At 38.4% G+C, this 17,288-nt stretch overlaps 3 protein-coding genes across 3 annotated transcripts; 2 read left to right on the forward strand and 1 right to left on the reverse strand.

Moving 5' to 3' along the window:
- Positions 1-710: 710 nt before the first annotated feature.
- LOC306832368 (uncharacterized protein) lies at positions 711-2,584 on the reverse strand. The gene is made up of 5 exons (XM_079356986.1): positions 2,439-2,584; positions 2,098-2,198; positions 1,202-1,339; positions 994-1,115; positions 711-906 (listed from the first exon to the last, which is right to left on the reverse strand). Exons 1-5 carry the CDS (start codon positions 2,484-2,486, stop codon positions 845-847), a joined length of 471 nt encoding a protein of 156 aa, XP_079213112.1. The 5' UTR covers positions 2,487-2,584; the 3' UTR covers positions 711-844.
- A 136-nt stretch (positions 2,585-2,720) lies between these two features.
- LOC306832953 (uncharacterized protein) lies at positions 2,721-8,269 on the forward strand. Its single transcript, XM_079357975.1, has 16 exons — positions 2,721-3,208; positions 3,313-3,355; positions 3,437-3,499; positions 3,594-3,749; positions 3,880-3,997; positions 4,152-4,330; positions 4,505-4,586; positions 4,694-4,824; positions 6,009-6,121; positions 6,219-6,270; positions 6,648-6,935; positions 7,028-7,145; positions 7,253-7,431; positions 7,525-7,606; positions 7,696-7,820; positions 7,909-8,269. The coding sequence occupies exons 1-16, from the start codon at positions 3,149-3,151 to the stop codon at positions 7,920-7,922; spliced, it is 1,803 nt and encodes a 600-aa protein (XP_079214101.1). The 5' UTR covers positions 2,721-3,148; the 3' UTR covers positions 7,923-8,269.
- Positions 8,270-9,611: 1,342 nt separating this feature from the next.
- On the forward strand, positions 9,612-14,254 carry tra2b (transformer 2 beta homolog). Its single transcript, XM_079356985.1, is given in 9 exon segments — positions 9,612-9,822; positions 11,976-12,121; positions 12,217-12,379; positions 12,534-12,666; positions 12,669-12,703; positions 12,791-12,906; positions 13,564-13,686; positions 13,786-13,856; positions 13,947-14,254. Coding segments are annotated over 9 exon segments (831 nt in total). The 5' UTR covers positions 9,612-9,789; the 3' UTR covers positions 13,958-14,254.
- The last annotated feature ends 3,034 nt before the right edge of the window (positions 14,255-17,288 follow it).

Consider the following 17,288-nt stretch of genomic DNA (forward strand, 5'->3'; position numbering starts at 1 on the left):
ATGTTAGCATCAACTTATTCTAAGAATAATACATTATTTGTACAATTGAAACAGGAAAGTAATGCGTGTAGTAAAAAAACAAAACACTTTCATAACTTTGTGGAAAAGCAGTTTCAGCAACATTCATGTTCTGTTTGAAGAGTGTGCAGCTGGAAAGATTCATTTTATCCTGTTTTTCTTCTTAACAAATTTAATGATATTCTTTTATGAAATTTCTTTGAAGTCTCATGTACAGTTTTGTAAAATTATCCCCTTTAGCCATCGATTCTGCTATTTCTATAACAACTCTTATACGACTTATTCTTTAGTTAATCCATTTCCCCTTTGTTTATTTTCTAAGACATTTACCAGCTCATTCAATTTATCCATGGGGTTATCTAAATTATGGGATCATTTTTGTTCCTTTGGTTGTTTTGTTTTTTTCAAGATGATGCCCACTATGTGAACATTTTAAAGGCATCCAAAACCAACAAAGCTGTGCCAGTGTCAGTTAAGAAGTCCCTAATAAACTGGTCAGTCTTAAATCAATTCCTCGTTTAAGATTACTCTGGCTGAATTCCCATCATTTCAAGAAGATAATAAATCCTACTCGTCTGGTTCTGTCTTCTTTAGGTATACCTAAATTGACTGGATTCCTGTCACGCCTGATATCAACTAAATCAAAGGTGTTTATAAGATTGCAGATTTCGACACACACACACAAAAAATGATAAAATCAAACATTTATTAGGTACACCAATATACATTGTAAATACTATGAGGTATGTAGCACAATTCAAATAAAATAAAAAATAAAAAAACATTTTTCTGTGTTCTTGAAAAAAAAAAACTTGAAGTTTTGGATTCACTTGGGTTTTCTTTGAGCTCTCATGTTTCTCTTAGATTGTGCATGGATCAAAGCTTGAGCTGTTGAGAGATAAAACAGATTATGGCACATAATTGTGTTTAAATAAAGATGTGTCCGTATAGTGAATATCTTAAGACTTTCCTTACCTGACGCATGACGAGCTTTAGCCTCTGCCAGACACTGCTTCACCTCTGTGATCTGAGCAGCGAGCCTTGTGGCCTTGTTCCTGACTTGTTCACTCTTCTGTTGTAAATCGTTCTTTTCATTTCTGAAAGTGAAGTCATCGTGGAAAAAGAAACATTGGTTGTAAGCATGGTGATTCTATCTTGTTATGCAAGTGACACAACACATTACCTGTCTGCAGAGTCTTGACCGATCAGTTGTTCAGAGAGGTGACACTCCTCTTGCAGCAGATTACCCAGCTGCTGCAACATATCAACAACTCCACTGTTTTGAATCACCAATTGCACCCTCCGCTCACTTTCTTTGTCCCTGAAAGGAAGAAAAAACACTTATGAGAACAACTTTAACTGAACAACTAAAAGCAAATCAAGGAGTGTGCAACCTTACAAACTAAGTAAATTACCCAAAATTGCCCAAATTTTCACAATAGAAAACTGGGATAAAATCGCTAAAAATTACATTATTCACAAATAATGATTAACTTTCTCCATTTATGTGAGCCAGGGCCAGGTTAAGTGCTTTGTTGCATCATGATTTAGATTTTCAATTAAGTCAAAATACCATGTTGTAAAACTTTAACTTGCGTAAGACTTTTGAAATGGGCTCAAAAAACGTTAAATGTTGACAAATTCAAGTACACCGACTTGTTTTGATTCTTAACTTATTAATTCCAACATAATAGAAGGCCTTAGCCTCAGCAACAGCATGCTATCTGTTTAATCAAAGTTTCGTCAGACAACGTGCCTTCTCTCATCTTCAAATTACTGTTGATTAGATTCGTTTTATTGAAAAATATAAACATCCCAATATATGACGAAGAAATCAAAATAATAAACCACATTCAATGTTGTTCAGTTAATCATAGTATCAGATTTATTTTTATTTCTAAATTTTTAAGGCCTTCTTTTTTTTTTTAGGCTCATTTGTTTATCGTGGTCGATGGGCCAATCGATGATCGCTTAATTACGTATGGGAAACGTGACGCCACGACAGGACGCAGGTGGACACGAACTCGTAAGTTAATGCGTTGAACAGGGGTAAGTAAATCATTACCTATGGTACATTACCATCGAATTATCTCCTCTTTTGCACTTAGTCTTTGCTGCTGCACCTTTTCCAGTTTCAGAGTGTTTTCTTGGATCGCATGCCGAAGTTCTCTGATCTGCGTCTTTCATTAATGAGAGGAAGAACAGTCAACACCTGGCCCACACATTTTACATTTGTTTTCTAAATAACGCTGCATAAATTACACTCTTAATTTGCCTATGTATGTTCTTTACATTAATGTGTTAGAGTGTTGTGTTACTTGTGTTTAATCCGTAGTAAACCGCACAAATCAAAATTTCACAATTTTGGTGGCTAAGCAAACAGAACAGCAAGCTAACGCGAAACATCGACTTAAACTTACCGAAGAATTTTCGGGTTGTTTAGTGGTTTGGCTATGAGTTGCAGTCATGATATGTTGTTGATTTAAGACAAAATTGTGCTGCTGAATTTGTCGAACGCGGCCAAACGAGATTCGAACTCGTGTCAGATTTTGCTCTTGGCGGAAGTTTATAAAGGGCACTTCCGGTGTATGTGTCAGAGCCCGGATAGCTCAGTCGGTAGAGCATCAGACTTTTAATCTGAGGGTCCAGGGTTCAAGTCCCTGTTCGGGCGTCAGAATATTTTGTCTTTCTTTCCAGATCGTACTCGTGAACATATGTTATTATTGTATGGGTTTTGCGCAAACTGCTGATCATCTGATTTCAGACGTTAACATAGCACGTCTACTGTTGTTAATCTTTAGCACAGTAGAAAGAAAACAGCACTCTTGGTAAAGGCACACAGTGTTTAAAGCCTAAAATTGCCACAAGCCTGTGCCAAACATTAAACCATTGACTTTAAAACTAGTCATTGAGGAGGGGCTGTTATTATACAAAGTGAGACCATACATTATCTTACTTTTCTCTAACTAATTTAGGGATTAAACTCACTCGCAAACAAATAACACTAAACTACCAATTTACTTGAGAAAATCATGGATATTATTTTAGCACAGTGATTAGGAACACATATAAAGCTAGGAGTTAGTGCAGGTAAAATGGCAATACTGTAGAAGTACTCTGACTGGCTACAATGAAGTGGATTATCCTCTTGTGCTTTGTCTCCACCTCTCTCTCCTCCATACATCCTCAGGTAAATTTCCATTGATTCTCATTGATTGGAGTTAAACCTTTGCTCAGTATATCCAAAAGGTTGCAACATAATTGCCAATATATTGTGCATTGTTTTTTCTGCAGAAATTTTTCTTCAGTCCAAAATGGGGTCCCGTTGGCTTTAAAGGTAAATACAGCAGGATTTTTCTAAATGTAATTCTAAATGCTGCAATATTGCACACATTAACAAAAATATCTTCTCTTTTAGAGCGTGGAGAGCATGGTGAGAGGACAGCAATGGATGAAATCATCAAAGCTAATGAGTTGCATTGTAAGTTGCACACAATTTACCTGAAATGTTCCTTCTGTTTAAACAATGCTACTGTTTGCCTTGTTCGAATGATTTCCCTGGACTTCTGTCTCAGCTTCCCGAATCATAGACAGCACTACCAGCCTCAGAGAAGGAGACATCGCTGTCTCTTCAGGAAGACGCTCCAAAGTCTGTTTCGCTCGTAGCTGCCTCTGGAATAAGTCAGTGGATGGACATGTCTATATTGCGTATAGGCTCTCATCTGAATACAGTATGTTTTTTTTTTTTTGTGTAAATAAATCTGCTACAGTCTGATAAACTTGTCATCTTCAGATTTGCAAACTTTGGAGGCTATGTGTGGATTTAAAAATGCTCTTCTTCTCTCCTTTTCCAAATGCCAGCTGAAATGGATGCAAAGATTATAAAGAAAGGGATGGAAAATATAGAGAAAGGTACCTGTGTGCGCTTTGTTCCTCGGACTCACCAGCAAGACTACGTTGACATCCAACCAAAGTCTGGGTGAGACTAAATTTGAAACCATTATGTGGCAGTCTTTTAAAAAAAAAATCCTGTAAAAATGTCTTCTTGTGTGGAAGTGTTGTGAAACACAGAGTTGTATAGCAATAGTTTGGTGCATTTAAATGAATAAACCTTCAATTATCAATACATTTAGTTGCTGGTCCTACCTTGGTGTGCGTGGTGGAAGACAGACTATGTCCCTTCAGAGCCCTGACTGCCTGCAGGTCGGAGTGGTCTCCCATGAATTCATGCACGCCCTGGGCTTTGTGCATGAGCAGTCTCGCTTCGACCGAGACAACTATGTCACTGTCATGTGGCCAAACATTTGGAGGGGTAATTTTAAAGAGGCGGGAAGGGAGATAGGATTTGGTAATGAGATATCCACAAGGTTTAATTCAAATAATATGTGGAATTAATTGTATTTTTCAGTTTACACAACACATTTGTAAAATACAAAACAAAATAAAAAAACACTCATGATTTCTTTTTTTTATTTTCTTTTTACAGACCGGTTGAGGAACTTTGAGAAATTCAGGACTGACAATCTGGATCTTCCGTATGACTATGGTTCGATCATGCACTACGGGATGTAAGCATTCATTTGATGTCAATTGCTCAGTATACTGTATAGTGGTTGTATGTTTGTATGTAGTGTTGGATGTATTATAATGTAACACATTTTATGCATATGTTTAGGTATACCTACTCTCAGGATGGGGAGCCAACTATCCTTCCTAAGAACAGCAACACCAAGGACATAAAGCTGGGACAGACTACAAGTCTCAGCCACATTGACAAGCTGAAAATCAACAAGCTCTATAACTGTGGTTGGTACTGAACGTGGTTTGAGGAAATATGTAGCGCTTGTAACTCTATAAGAAAACAGGTCAACACTAACCTAACCTCAAATTAGACCCATCATTCATTGTCATATGTTTGATACCCGTCTGCTTCTCTCTGTAGGTGACATGGATGATAACTAACCAACGTGAACTGAAGTCAAACAGGAATGTTCTGAAAGCTCTTGAATAAAAATATGTTATACTATGCAAAAAAAAAAAAAAAATAAACATTGATTTCAGCTTTATGTTTTTCAATGCGTCTGTTTTGGTGATGTTGAGAAAGTGAGTAGGTTTGTTCTATTAATTGCATAACATAAGATGGCCTGGTGAAAGTAGTCATTTATTTATCCCTATTCTTCATAAGGCTCCTCATTAATCAGTAAGAGAAGACTGTTGTGAAGATAATGTAATCATGCATGCATGCATGCTACTATATGTACAAACAAGTTTTTTTAAAGAATTGAAGGAAACACTGAAATAAGTGTAAAAATATGGTTAATATTAAAAGTATGGAAAATGTGACAGATAGACAAAGACAAAATGAACACTTTCAATAAAGGGCCAGTTTCGTATATATGAAGCCAGAAATACATCTATGCACTGTTGAGATACAGACATTTCATAGTACTGATGATCTTGCAGTATAGCCTCAGCTGCACGATTCCATAAACTGCTTACTGATGGGACTTTTTCTTCAGCCTTTGCACTTCAAATTGTTCCCTTGATAAGAGATAGAAATCATGTGCATAGAGGGATGTTTTTTTTTATCCAGAAAATATTTACTGATGTGACAAAATGATCTCTGTGAGGACAGTAATCTTCTGATAGTTTATCACAAAATCACTGGTTTCCAGTACGGTCAGACACAAATTGCCTGTTCTTGGACTGGCTGAACAGCAACTGCTGAGGTGTAGTTCATTCAACTGCAAACACCTGTTCGTGTGTCATTTGTGGAAGTGCTGACTCACATGTGTGCTAAGTACAGTGCCAAAGTGAAGGTCAGCATCAGGACCACCTGTTGGGGATCAGCTGTGCGCCTGGGTGAATTACATACCCTGGATGATTAGGGGTCTTAATCATGTTTCATCACAGAGTATGTGCCAAATTGGTACAGAAAAGAGGAGGAGAAGAGGGTATATAGATCCAGTGCCTGGAAGGAGTTTAGTTAGCTGTTGCACTGGACTGGAACTGGAAGTCTGAAAACACAACAATGCATTCGACTACGATCCTTTTGTGCGTCTTGTTGGGCTTCTTGAGCCAGGCCTACAGTTTACCTGTTAAAGTCAGTATCAAAAGATACTATTTTGATCAAATTGGCCTTTATAGGTTGTCATGCTTGTAAGCCAAAACTTGAATAATGATGCACTTTCATTTTACAGAATTCAACTGGACTTCACGAGGGAAAAGTGAGACTCAAAAGGAAATACTCAGGTGGGCTAAAGGAAATACTTCTGCCTGCACACCTGCTCACTGCCATAAAAACCTTTGTTGAATTGCGAAGCGTTTCACCATAGGGTCTTCTTCAGGCGACATTTTTTGAAAAATTGGGGCCAGATCCTGGAGACGACCATATGGTTGAAATGTTGTAGGATTTGCAGTGTTATGCACGTGTGCAGGCCGAGCTTCCTCTTTTTCTTTCTGCTGTTTTTGAATTGTCCTGCACCCGCATGATGGCGTTTTTTTTTCAAAGAGAATGATCAACACTTACAGGCTTCAGGCGGCATTCAAATAATATTCCAGCTGCTATTATTGATTACTCTAATGCTGATAATACTGAAAATGAAATCGGTCTTTGTTTCTGTGTCCAGATGAGGTTAAGGACCGTGATGAAATGAATGCAATGGATCAAATCCTGGAAGTCAACAGGAGTAAGAAAACTTTACATTTGATGAATTTTACTGTTTTCCATTGTTGCTGGTTAAATGATTTTTTTTTCTCATCAGAGTTCCGAGCTCCACGAGGATTGACTTTGAGAGAAGGAGACATTGCCAGCTCGCACATACGGAGTGCCATATCCTGCCCTGGAAATGCCTGTCTGTGGCCTAAAGCCATAGATGGATTTGTTTATGTACCCTTCATTATGTCCCCACTATATGGTATGATTCAATCCACACATTAAAATGAGTGGGGGGGGGGGGGGGGGCTCAAATATGTTATAATAGCTCAAGGTTTATTTTTTTTACTGCAGATAACATGGACAGAATCACCATAGAATCAGGGATGCAGGACATTTCCTCTGCAACATGTATTAAATTTATTCCACGCACTCATGAAGCCAGCTTCCTTGATATTCAGCCTCGATATGGGTATGTATTTCTATCACATGTTAGGATGTAGTGCATGTAGGGTTCTTGTGTGGTGATGTAGCATTGCAGCAATGATGACAAGTGTTTCTTTTGTTCTGCACTCAAAGCTGCTGGTCGTTTCTGGGACAGACTGGAGGAAGCCAGACCCTGTCCCTGCAGAGCCCTGGTTGCATGTGGTCAGGAGTGGCCGCCCATGAGTTTATGCATGCACTTGGCTTTGTACATGAGCAGTCTCGTTCTGACAGAGATCGCTATGTGTCTATTATATGGAAAAACATCATACCAGGTATGGTTCAGTGATGCTTTCAGAAAGCCTTTCTGTAACTGATGACTTCACATCTCACAAAATGAGTTTTTAATGTCCTTTAACATTTGACAGACCAAATGCATAACTTCAGAAAACAGCTGACAAACAACCTCAATAGTCCATATGACTACAACTCTGTCATGCATTATGGAAGGTGAGCCGCTCTCTGAGGCAATACAAATACAGTGTTTGCAGGATTTTTCTGGTGGTTTGAAAGTACCTTATACTTTATCTTTCATCCAGATATGCCTTCTCTGAAGATGGTGGACCAACAATCATTCCCAAACCAGATCCTTATATCCCCATTGGTCAAAGAGATGGACCCAGCATGCTAGATCTTCATAAGATCAATGTTCTATACAGCTGTGGTAGGTGACCTTACACATTACAGACAGTAAGAAATATTTATTACATTAACATGGACTGATTATACATTTGTTTTTCTCCTCACTGTAGGTGCCAGCGAGTAACAGGAGCCTATATTTTTATCTGTCACATTTGGGAAATGGTGTATCATAACTTCTGGTCTTGAGTATGTTGCAGCATTACTTTATAACAATTTAATTTTCCTTTACTATTGTTTGAGTCAGCAGAAATTCTAGTTTGTAGCATTGCATGGTGTTTATTTTGTTCTGATTACATTCTACTAATTAATGATCAAGTTGACCTAAGGGAAATAAAGGGACAAGAATAACAGAGCAGCATTTTTCCAATTCAGCTCTGTGATACATGTTATGTCTAAGCAGCTGCCACTTATATCACTGCATCCAATCTATGAATCAGTCTGTTCTATCTTCTGCCTCCTTTGCTTTTTAAATAAAAGAAATGCAACAGTAACGGTCATTGTCTGTTTCAAAAATCTCTCTGCTTTTCAATGACCTTTTGAATAGCTCTTTAGGGCGGGTCAGTATTTTCTGTTCACCTCTGAGTGAAAGCTACTGATTCCTCTACTTGCATTTACTCATGTGGAATGATTTAGCATTAATTAAAACCATCCACAAAACGGATACACATTAACTTGGCGATAACCCACCACTGCACTTACCTTTATAAGTACAGTATGTAAAGTGTATGTTATCTCAGCTCAAAACTCACCTTTTTAGATTAGTCAGGTCAGGAAGGTCTAGCTGCATTTTGTCGTTTTGTGCTCAGCGAAACAACTTCACATAGGATAAAGTACATCTTTAGACATAGTTGTCCTTTCAGCAACAGTATAGATGCCGAGTAACAACTGACTGTAACACTAAATGTACTCATTATGTCTTAATGCAGCAGTGAGTGTAACTGAACACGAACTACAACGGTGTGTAACATTTACGTATGAACAGCAGAAACTATAAAGAGATGAAGTGATATTACTCACTGTGGATTGTGGGATTAGTTCTTAACTCCGAACAAAAATGATGTCCACAGTCTTGTACTCTTAATATGACCCCACATTCCTCACTGCTTTTGCTTTGTTTTGATGTTGTTGATTCTGTTCGTGTTTTATGATGTTGTTTTTATTCTTCTGTAAAGTGACCTTGAGTGTCATGGAAGGCGCAGATAAATAACATGTATTACTATTAATAATATTATTATTATAAATGTCAGGACAAATAAATAATAAAGACCTGCTGTAGGATAAATAATAAGTTAGCACTTTGGCTGGCGTTACGAGACTTGAGCTTCTTCTTGCTTTTTAATATCAGACACTCCATTATCGTCAAAATCTAGACTAATCTTAAAACTATCGGCTACTCTTAATTTAAATGTTTCTTTTTGTATTTCAAAAAGCCAGTCACCACACCTTTCTCTACCAGACCATTCAGTGTGGTTATCAGTGCATGTGGTCTAATCCGAGAACTCCTCTGAAACCCTGCTGTTATTGGCTGATGTGTAGTATTTAAAACAACAAAACACAATGCTTACTGAACATTAAAGTAAAATATAAGGATTTTTAAAAAACGTTTTCATCTGTTCTGTTGATAACATGTCATGGTAGGGATTTGATCATATAATCTCACAGTCTCCGAGCCTTCCCTTGTCCGTGTCCAAACCACATTGTAAATATTAAGATCCGAAACTGTCAAGATCTGAACCATAGACTGTAAAGATCCGAACTATAGCCTGTAAAGGTCCGAACCGAAACATAGACTATAAAGGTCCGAACCATATACTGTGAATATCCGAATCACAGACTGTAAAGGTCCGAGTCTGTGTCCACCCCAACAGGTCTGATAGGAAACTGACCTCCAGAGGTCACCACAGAGCATACAGCCATACTGTTGTTTGTAGCAAGCTGTCTGCTACTCCTGCTCAAACACCTTTGTCGTTACAAAGTCACAAGTGTTAACAATGAGCGATAACGAAAGAGCATATGGCGGACAGGTATGTATGAATCTTGTTACTTCTTCAATTGTACGTCAGTTTAAAAAGTTTACGTCTGAATGATACTGAAATCGTCACGTCGAGTTGGCTAATTGAAGTTAGCTAATTTTAGCTAGTCAAACTGAAACTATATTACACGTTTTTTTCCTTTAACCTTCACCCTTATCATTTTAACCAATCTGCTTTTTCTTGCTCATTAAAATGGGCTTCGGGTGATTTACGACAACGTATCGTGTCGCTTGCTGTCCAGACTTTACGTTAGCTCATCAGTGTCAGCTAACGTTAGCTCGGCCGCAGGCCTCTGTATATATGTGCAGATACGGTTACCAAGGCGACGCTAACTTTAGCCAATCAGCCAGTTTACTCTATAAATAAATACATATTGTATTAAATGTTTATCCTGTACATGGCGAATTGTAATTGATATATCTACCTTATTAGCCCCATGGGACAATAATTGAATTTACGGCCTCAACATTTCTGCTCACTCATTTGCATTAACTTGCACACATTGAACTCCTACTTGCGAAAGTGACATTTGCTATACATGACTTTCTAAACGGCGAAGTCAATCTGCAGGAAGTTTCCTGAGTCCCTTTGTGGGGATTTTAAGTACTAGTTTAGTGCCTGTTCATATGTGCATTTTTGGTAATGTTTTTGGTCAGGAAGGTCTAGCGGCATTGTGTCGTGTTGTTGTGCTCAGCGAAACAACTTCACATAGGATAAAGTACATCTTTAGACATAGTTGTCCTTTCAGCAACAGTATAGGCCGAGTGACTACTGACTGTAACACTGAATGTACTCATTATGTCTTCACGCAGCAGTGAGTGTAATTTATATCCAGAACACAAACTACAACGTAGTGCAACAATTGTATTCACAGCAGAAACTATAAAGAGATTAAGCTGTCACCCGAAATGGATTGTGGAATTAGTAGTTCCTTAACTGCACTGTACCTTTGCCTCAGTCTCAATTTTTAATGCTGTTTTGGCGCAGAATTAAATGGACTACAGTCACAAGTATTGTTGGCGTGAGGCTTCAATCACTTGAAATAAGGATTTGTTGATATTGATAAATCAATGGGAGATTTGAATGGGGGGGGAAATTTACCTTCAGAACCAGCGCTGCTGGGAAAAATGGGCAGTTACTGTTGAGACAAGTTTGAGCAAATGAGTTGCAGCAGCATCTTGAGATCATAAGGTCAATCTTAAACTGAGATTTGTTTAATAAAATAAAGCTCTGCTAAGGGGAGGGAGGAGGCTGTTTTACATTCAGTGGTTGGATATACCGTACAGCCTCTTAAGGCTACCTAAAAAAGAAAGTTTGACTGAAGAATGCATTGCAGGGCAAAGCAATGTGTTTTTGTACATAATCTATTTTGTTTTTTGGTGCAGCCACAGCTACTGTTAATTCATGTTTCGACCTGATACTGGTCAAACTCTTGGTGGCCGTGAGAACATTGCAGTGAGTCTGAACCACTGAATGTGAAATACTCATAGAGCTAATATTTAAAATGTGTTTAGCAAGGCTTTAAACATTCCCATGCATGTCAGTAGATTTTAATAACTTCTCTTGAAATTGAATGAGGGTGCAGTTTTAATTGCAGTCATATATTCTTCATCCTTTTCTTTTCCATAAAGGTTAAGGTTGGACGAAGACAATGCGGAAGAAGTCTCACATCCACTTTATTTTCAATAATATGAAGCTCAGATGTGAAGCTCATTGTAGGTTGCATGCTAAAACATGAGGAGGGAAGAAGTGTGGGCTGTGTGTGAGATGGGTGAAGTAAGAAGATGTAAGACAATTGAAGAAAGAAGAATAATATGAAGTTAAGGAAGGAAGTGACCTGGATCAGGTCACAGTGCTAAGTAATTTTCTGCTCTGTTTGTCAATGCGTGCATGTTTTTTTTTACATACAACACAAAATTTAAGTTAAAATCAACACATTTTTTACAAAAATTGTTTAATTGTTTAAACATGTTATGATATTCATTACTATTTCTATGAACAAACATAATTAAAATGCATTCCTTATCACAATCCTAAATTCTGTTTTATTTTTTGTTTTGTTTTTTCTCTACTCTTCACAGGATAATCTTTAATCATTACTACATAAATTAATTTATGAATTGGTGTGTGTGTGGTTCGTCCAGGACTCTCGCTCTGGATCCAGGAGCATGAGTCCACGGGGCTCAGGGAAGTCGGCAAGCCGCTCCCCGGCTCGCTCCCATGCACATTCAAATGAAGGATCTCGCCACTCCCGCTCCAAATCGCGATCTCGTTCTCAGTCAAAGTCTAGGTGAGTTAAAATTTAGTTGAAAGTTACATTGTTAAAACACGTTAGTGTCCGTTAAAGCAGTGGTAGTCAGAGTATTTTTTTTCTCTCTCTTTTAGGTCTCATTCCCGCCATGGCTCACGCAGACACTACAGCCATTCTCGCTCCCACTCAAGGTCCTATCGCCACAGATCTCACAGCAGGTCCTACAGTGGAGAGCGCCATCGCAGGAGCCACAGCCGCTCACCAATGTCAAACCGCCGCAGGCACATCGGCAACCGCGTAAGTGCTCATTGGAAATTTTTTGAACAAAAATGTTGTTATACTGTATTTGACAAAAAATCAATACCATAATCCAGGTTTTTCAAGCATGAAAGAAAGAATACATCTTGAGCAGTACACGATCATAACAACCACATTCACTGAAACATTGCAGGCTAATCCTGATCCAAACTGCTGCCTGGGAGTGTTCGGCCTAAGCTTGTACACCACAGAGAGGGATCTGAGGGACGTCTTTTCGAAGTACGGCCCTCTGGCAGATGTTTCTATCGTGTATGACCAGCAGTCGAGGCGGTTTACTTTGAGAATGAAGAAGATACTAAGGAGGTATGAGAGGATGGCTTGACGAAGGCCAACAGTCAGTTTTGTTTAATTTTTAAGTCTAATCAGTAATTTATGTTTATTCACTTTCAGGCAAAGGAACGAGCCAATGGGATGGAGCTGGACGGTCGTAGGATCAGGGTGGACTTCTCCATCCCAAAGAGACCTCACACACCAACCCCTGGAATCTACATGGGTTGGCCAACATAGTAAGGTCATGTTCTGATGGGCTTTCTGAGTTCAGTTTTTATGTGAGGTTTCAAAGAAGAGTGCTTGAAACTCAGAGTGGTCAACAGGCCGCTGTCTTTGAGATGAATTGTAAAAAAGAAATGCTCAAGGGCTAATGGGATTCATTTTGAAAGCAAGGTTTAGGTCAAGATCATAACTACCACCTGTGACTATTAGTGCATTATTGGATATTTTGGCCTTGGGCAAAGTTAGCTGTCGAAGAATAACTGTTAGGTAATTGAAGAGATGTCCTTGGACCCTGAGATGTTTTGTTGCTTTGTTTGAAACCTTTTACTTCAAACTCACTCAGCATCTTGCAAAAGCTAAAGAGAGGAAAGAGGGGAAGTGAGTTGCTTTAGAGTTGTATTATTTTTTTTGGGCTGAAATGGACCCTATTTATCAATTAATTTATTTTGACTGTGATTGGATTCTATTTATTGGCCTACCTTTTGGTGTGACAATATGAATGCTCATGTCCGTTGTTTGCTTGAAAGTTCTGCTCAGGAAGAACACTAATGAGAGACTTGAAAGTACGTTAAATATGTAGCAGCTCTGCGACAACATATCAAAATGATTCTAATAGGTGACATAATTATAGAAAAAATGATTCATATAACTAATGTTTTTTTCCCGCATAGTGGTGGAGGTGGTTCAAGTGTTCCTCGGCGTAATTCACGGGACTACGACCGAGGATATGACCGCGGATACGACAGAGAAGGTTATGATCGCTATGACGACAGGGAGTACTACAGATCATACAGGTGTGTGTGTCAGTGTTGTAGCATTAATGCTGCAGATTTACACTGATATATGGCTCTAAACTGTTCACGTTTTAAACTGTCCTTGTTGTCTTGTTTCAGAAGGCGCTCTCCATCTCCGTACTACAGAGGGGCTTACAGGTCTCGCTCCAGATCACGGTCTTACTCTCCCCGTAAGTGCTTTTCACCAAATACAAATAGTTTAATAACGAAGGTGCTCATCAGATTACGATGTGTTGAACAGTGACTGTTTTGTTTCACAGGTCGCTATTGAAAACCTCCTCCTCTTTCCAAAGCTCAGACTGGAAGTATTTCTGATTGGTTTGATTGATTTCTGCATAGATCGTCTTTCTTGAGGTGATCATCACACGTCTCTTTGCTTGTGTAAGTGACAAGGAAATGTATCCTGAGATCGGCTGTGAAGCAATGTCATTAAAATGCACTTAGCTGTCCATTCTTGAGTTTAATTTAAACATCAGCCATTATAAATGTGTTAATGTTTGAATTTTGTGTAAATATGTTTAGAGTGAATTCACCTTGAACATATTAAAGGAAGTTGCATTTTTTTAAATGTTGGCTCGTGTCAGTCCTTAAATACCTTTACCCATTTAAATAAAGAACACAATAACTTTCCACATCATTTTTATTCTCAGCCTCCACCTCATGAAAACCTATTGACGGGCCAGTGTCAAGAGGTTTCAAAAGATACTTTGAAGAGTATAAAAGCTCCAATGCAATAGTTGATAAACCAAAACCTCTTTAATAAAGATGGTCTGAGGTCACATATCAAGCCTATAATACTGGTGACCTATATACACTTAAATACCCAAACAGGAAATTAAAATGTGTCCAAACTGGAATTTAACTATTTGTCTTTGAAATAAATGAGGCAGTAGTTTCAAAGTTGCTAAATGGACTAATAAGGCTGAATACTAAAATTATATTTCGAGAGCAACATGTACCCCTCAAGACAGTGAATCTCTACCAACATTTTAGGTTTTTAGCACTAGCTCTAAAACCATCAAATGAAAGGGTAGACTTGAATATCAGGCTAATGCACAAATGCCCCAGCTCATCAGGCAGGCACAAGCCCTAAACATTTTTCTAGCTGACATGTGAGACTGACTCATCTTTGAGCAATTGAAGTTGATTTCAATATGCACTCTGTGTAAACAAACTACTGCTACTCACCATGTGGTGAATGGAGTCCAGAGAGAGAGAGAGAGAGCAGCTTGTGGTTGTTGTGTCTTTAGTACAACATCAACCCCTGCTGGTCACAGAACAGTCCACACCTCTCCCAGCATCCATCACAATCAGAACACAATACAAGATTACATTTAATTATTAAAAATATTTTTTTTGTGTTTTTGCCAGTGGTTTAGAATACAATTCAGATCCCTCGGTAAATAACAGTCTGCTTCTAAAATAAGCTTTGAACACTTTTAATTCACACCGCATACCATTAGCTTTATTTAATTGGATAACCTGCGAGTAATATTGTTTGATCTTAAGTGCATGACACAATGTTTTGGAGTAGATTTAATGTCAATGCACAAATGTTTAATGTAATAATTGTCTCTGTCATATTAAGTCTTGAGCACATATTGTACTTGATTAAATTTCCTGCTGATATGACATTAAAATAAATCCATCGAGAGAGAAGATAATCCTTCAACAGTTAGTTTGTCAAACCAAACTTGCATTCAATAATTGAGAAAAAAATCTCCACATGTAGGTGTATTGTGAAACAACAAAGCAAATAAGAGCCATGTGAGGCAGTCTGGATAATAACAGGATTGTGTAAACTGTCAGGTTTTAAGCCACAGGGGGTACAGCAGTACAACTAGGAACTTGTAAACAGGATGTCAACAGTCCTTTTACAAATTAATTCTAACCTAGTTTATATTTTATGTATGTTTTTGGGGAACGCCTCTTTAATCCAACCCCCACGACTGGGAAGACTGGAATAAAAATGTTGAAAGGTTGGATAAACAGAACATGTAACCCTGAATTTGGATTAAAGGGAAGACGTATTTAAATTTAAAAACGTAAATAAAGATTGGAAGTGTATGCAATGAGAGCAAAGAAAATGAACAGGAACACAAGTAGATGAGATAAATCACGGTGCTACGATTTAGAGGATGGAGCAATAATAGACCCCGCCTTGAAGACTGCATCAGAGAGTTACTTTCTCATAAGAAATATTTCTGACTTGTCCATTTGTTGATACTGATCACCGACCTGCGCACATTGATTCAGGAAAGGTGAACATGAGCCACACTGTAGCGATATTTGCTTTATGGTCGTCCACTTTGACTTTGACGTTCAATTGTAGCGTCAATTCAATGTATAAACTATGATGTGTAATTTATAATTAATGTCTAAGTTGTCATTCAATGCAGTCAATTCATTGTTAATTAATTAGAACAGTGAATAGGCCTACGTGACCGATGGCTGTAAGGCCTGCACGCGCTGTTGTTAGCATGTCATCAGGAAAGTAACTAAAGAGCTGTTTTGTAAATAGGGCACAGGACATTCCTCTGTTCACACACACACACACACACACACACACACACACACACACACACACACACACTGCCGTAAACAAGCAGAGGAATGGTGGTCACTCCTGCTGTTTGCACTCCCCTCACTACAGTAGGGTGCAGCAATGTTCCAAGCGTTTCCAAGGCGCAGGCGTGTCACATAGACCCGCTCTGCTGTAGGCTGAAAGCTCCTCCCCCTTTGTAGGTACAACACTACACATCCATGCACGAGCACTGCAGTTGAGGTTGTCCTATGCTCTTACCTTTTGACACTTCAGCCTTTGTGCAGAAACCCGCTTTGCTTCCCCTCGTTTTCAAGATAAACCCACATGAACACACCTCCATCACTAATAATAAGATGCTATATCAAATTTGTAACCTGGAGCCACATGTATGAGGTCAGACTGGCTGAGTGACACTGCATAGAGGACTCCTCCCTCATGTAAAAAAATAAATTAAAAAAAAATACAGAAGAGGGTCAGCAATCTCCTCAATTCTACTCATCAGCTTCTGGGAGCAAATAATATTTGCTCAACTTCACGGTTTTTGCAGATGGATCATATCGATATCCACAGTTTGAAATGAAAACTAAGCTAAGTGTAGATACATCTAATTACACTATTTAAGTTAAAATAAGATAATCCTTTATTCGTCTCGCAAGCGGAGAAATTTGTTGGTGTTATTATATGGAAATACAGGCTGCTCCTAAGACTGAGCTGTTAACTGAAGCTACTACGCCAATAAAAGTATGGACAAGAATAATTTTTTCAGGGTTTCACTTTCTGTTTTGTGACAAAAACATACGTTTTCTTGTTTTATTTGAATTTAACAAAAGCAGACAAACAAGACGATTTTTTTTTTAAACCCCACTTCATATAGCCTGTAGAATATCTCAAACCTGCCTCCATGGCGAGGTTAAACCCTAGCGTACACTGCTCCATAAATCCACATTTCCATGTCACTCAAAAAAAAAGTAAAAGGCAAACTGTCACACCGTTTGGGTCGACAACTCCAGTGACATCGACTTGGTTTTCCTCACAGTATAGCCCCCCCTTTTTCACT

The sequence above is a fragment of the Symphodus melops genome, assembly GCF_947650265.1.
Source record: "Symphodus melops genome assembly, chromosome: 12".
NCBI classification, from domain to species: domain Eukaryota; kingdom Metazoa; phylum Chordata; class Actinopteri; order Labriformes; family Labridae; genus Symphodus; species Symphodus melops.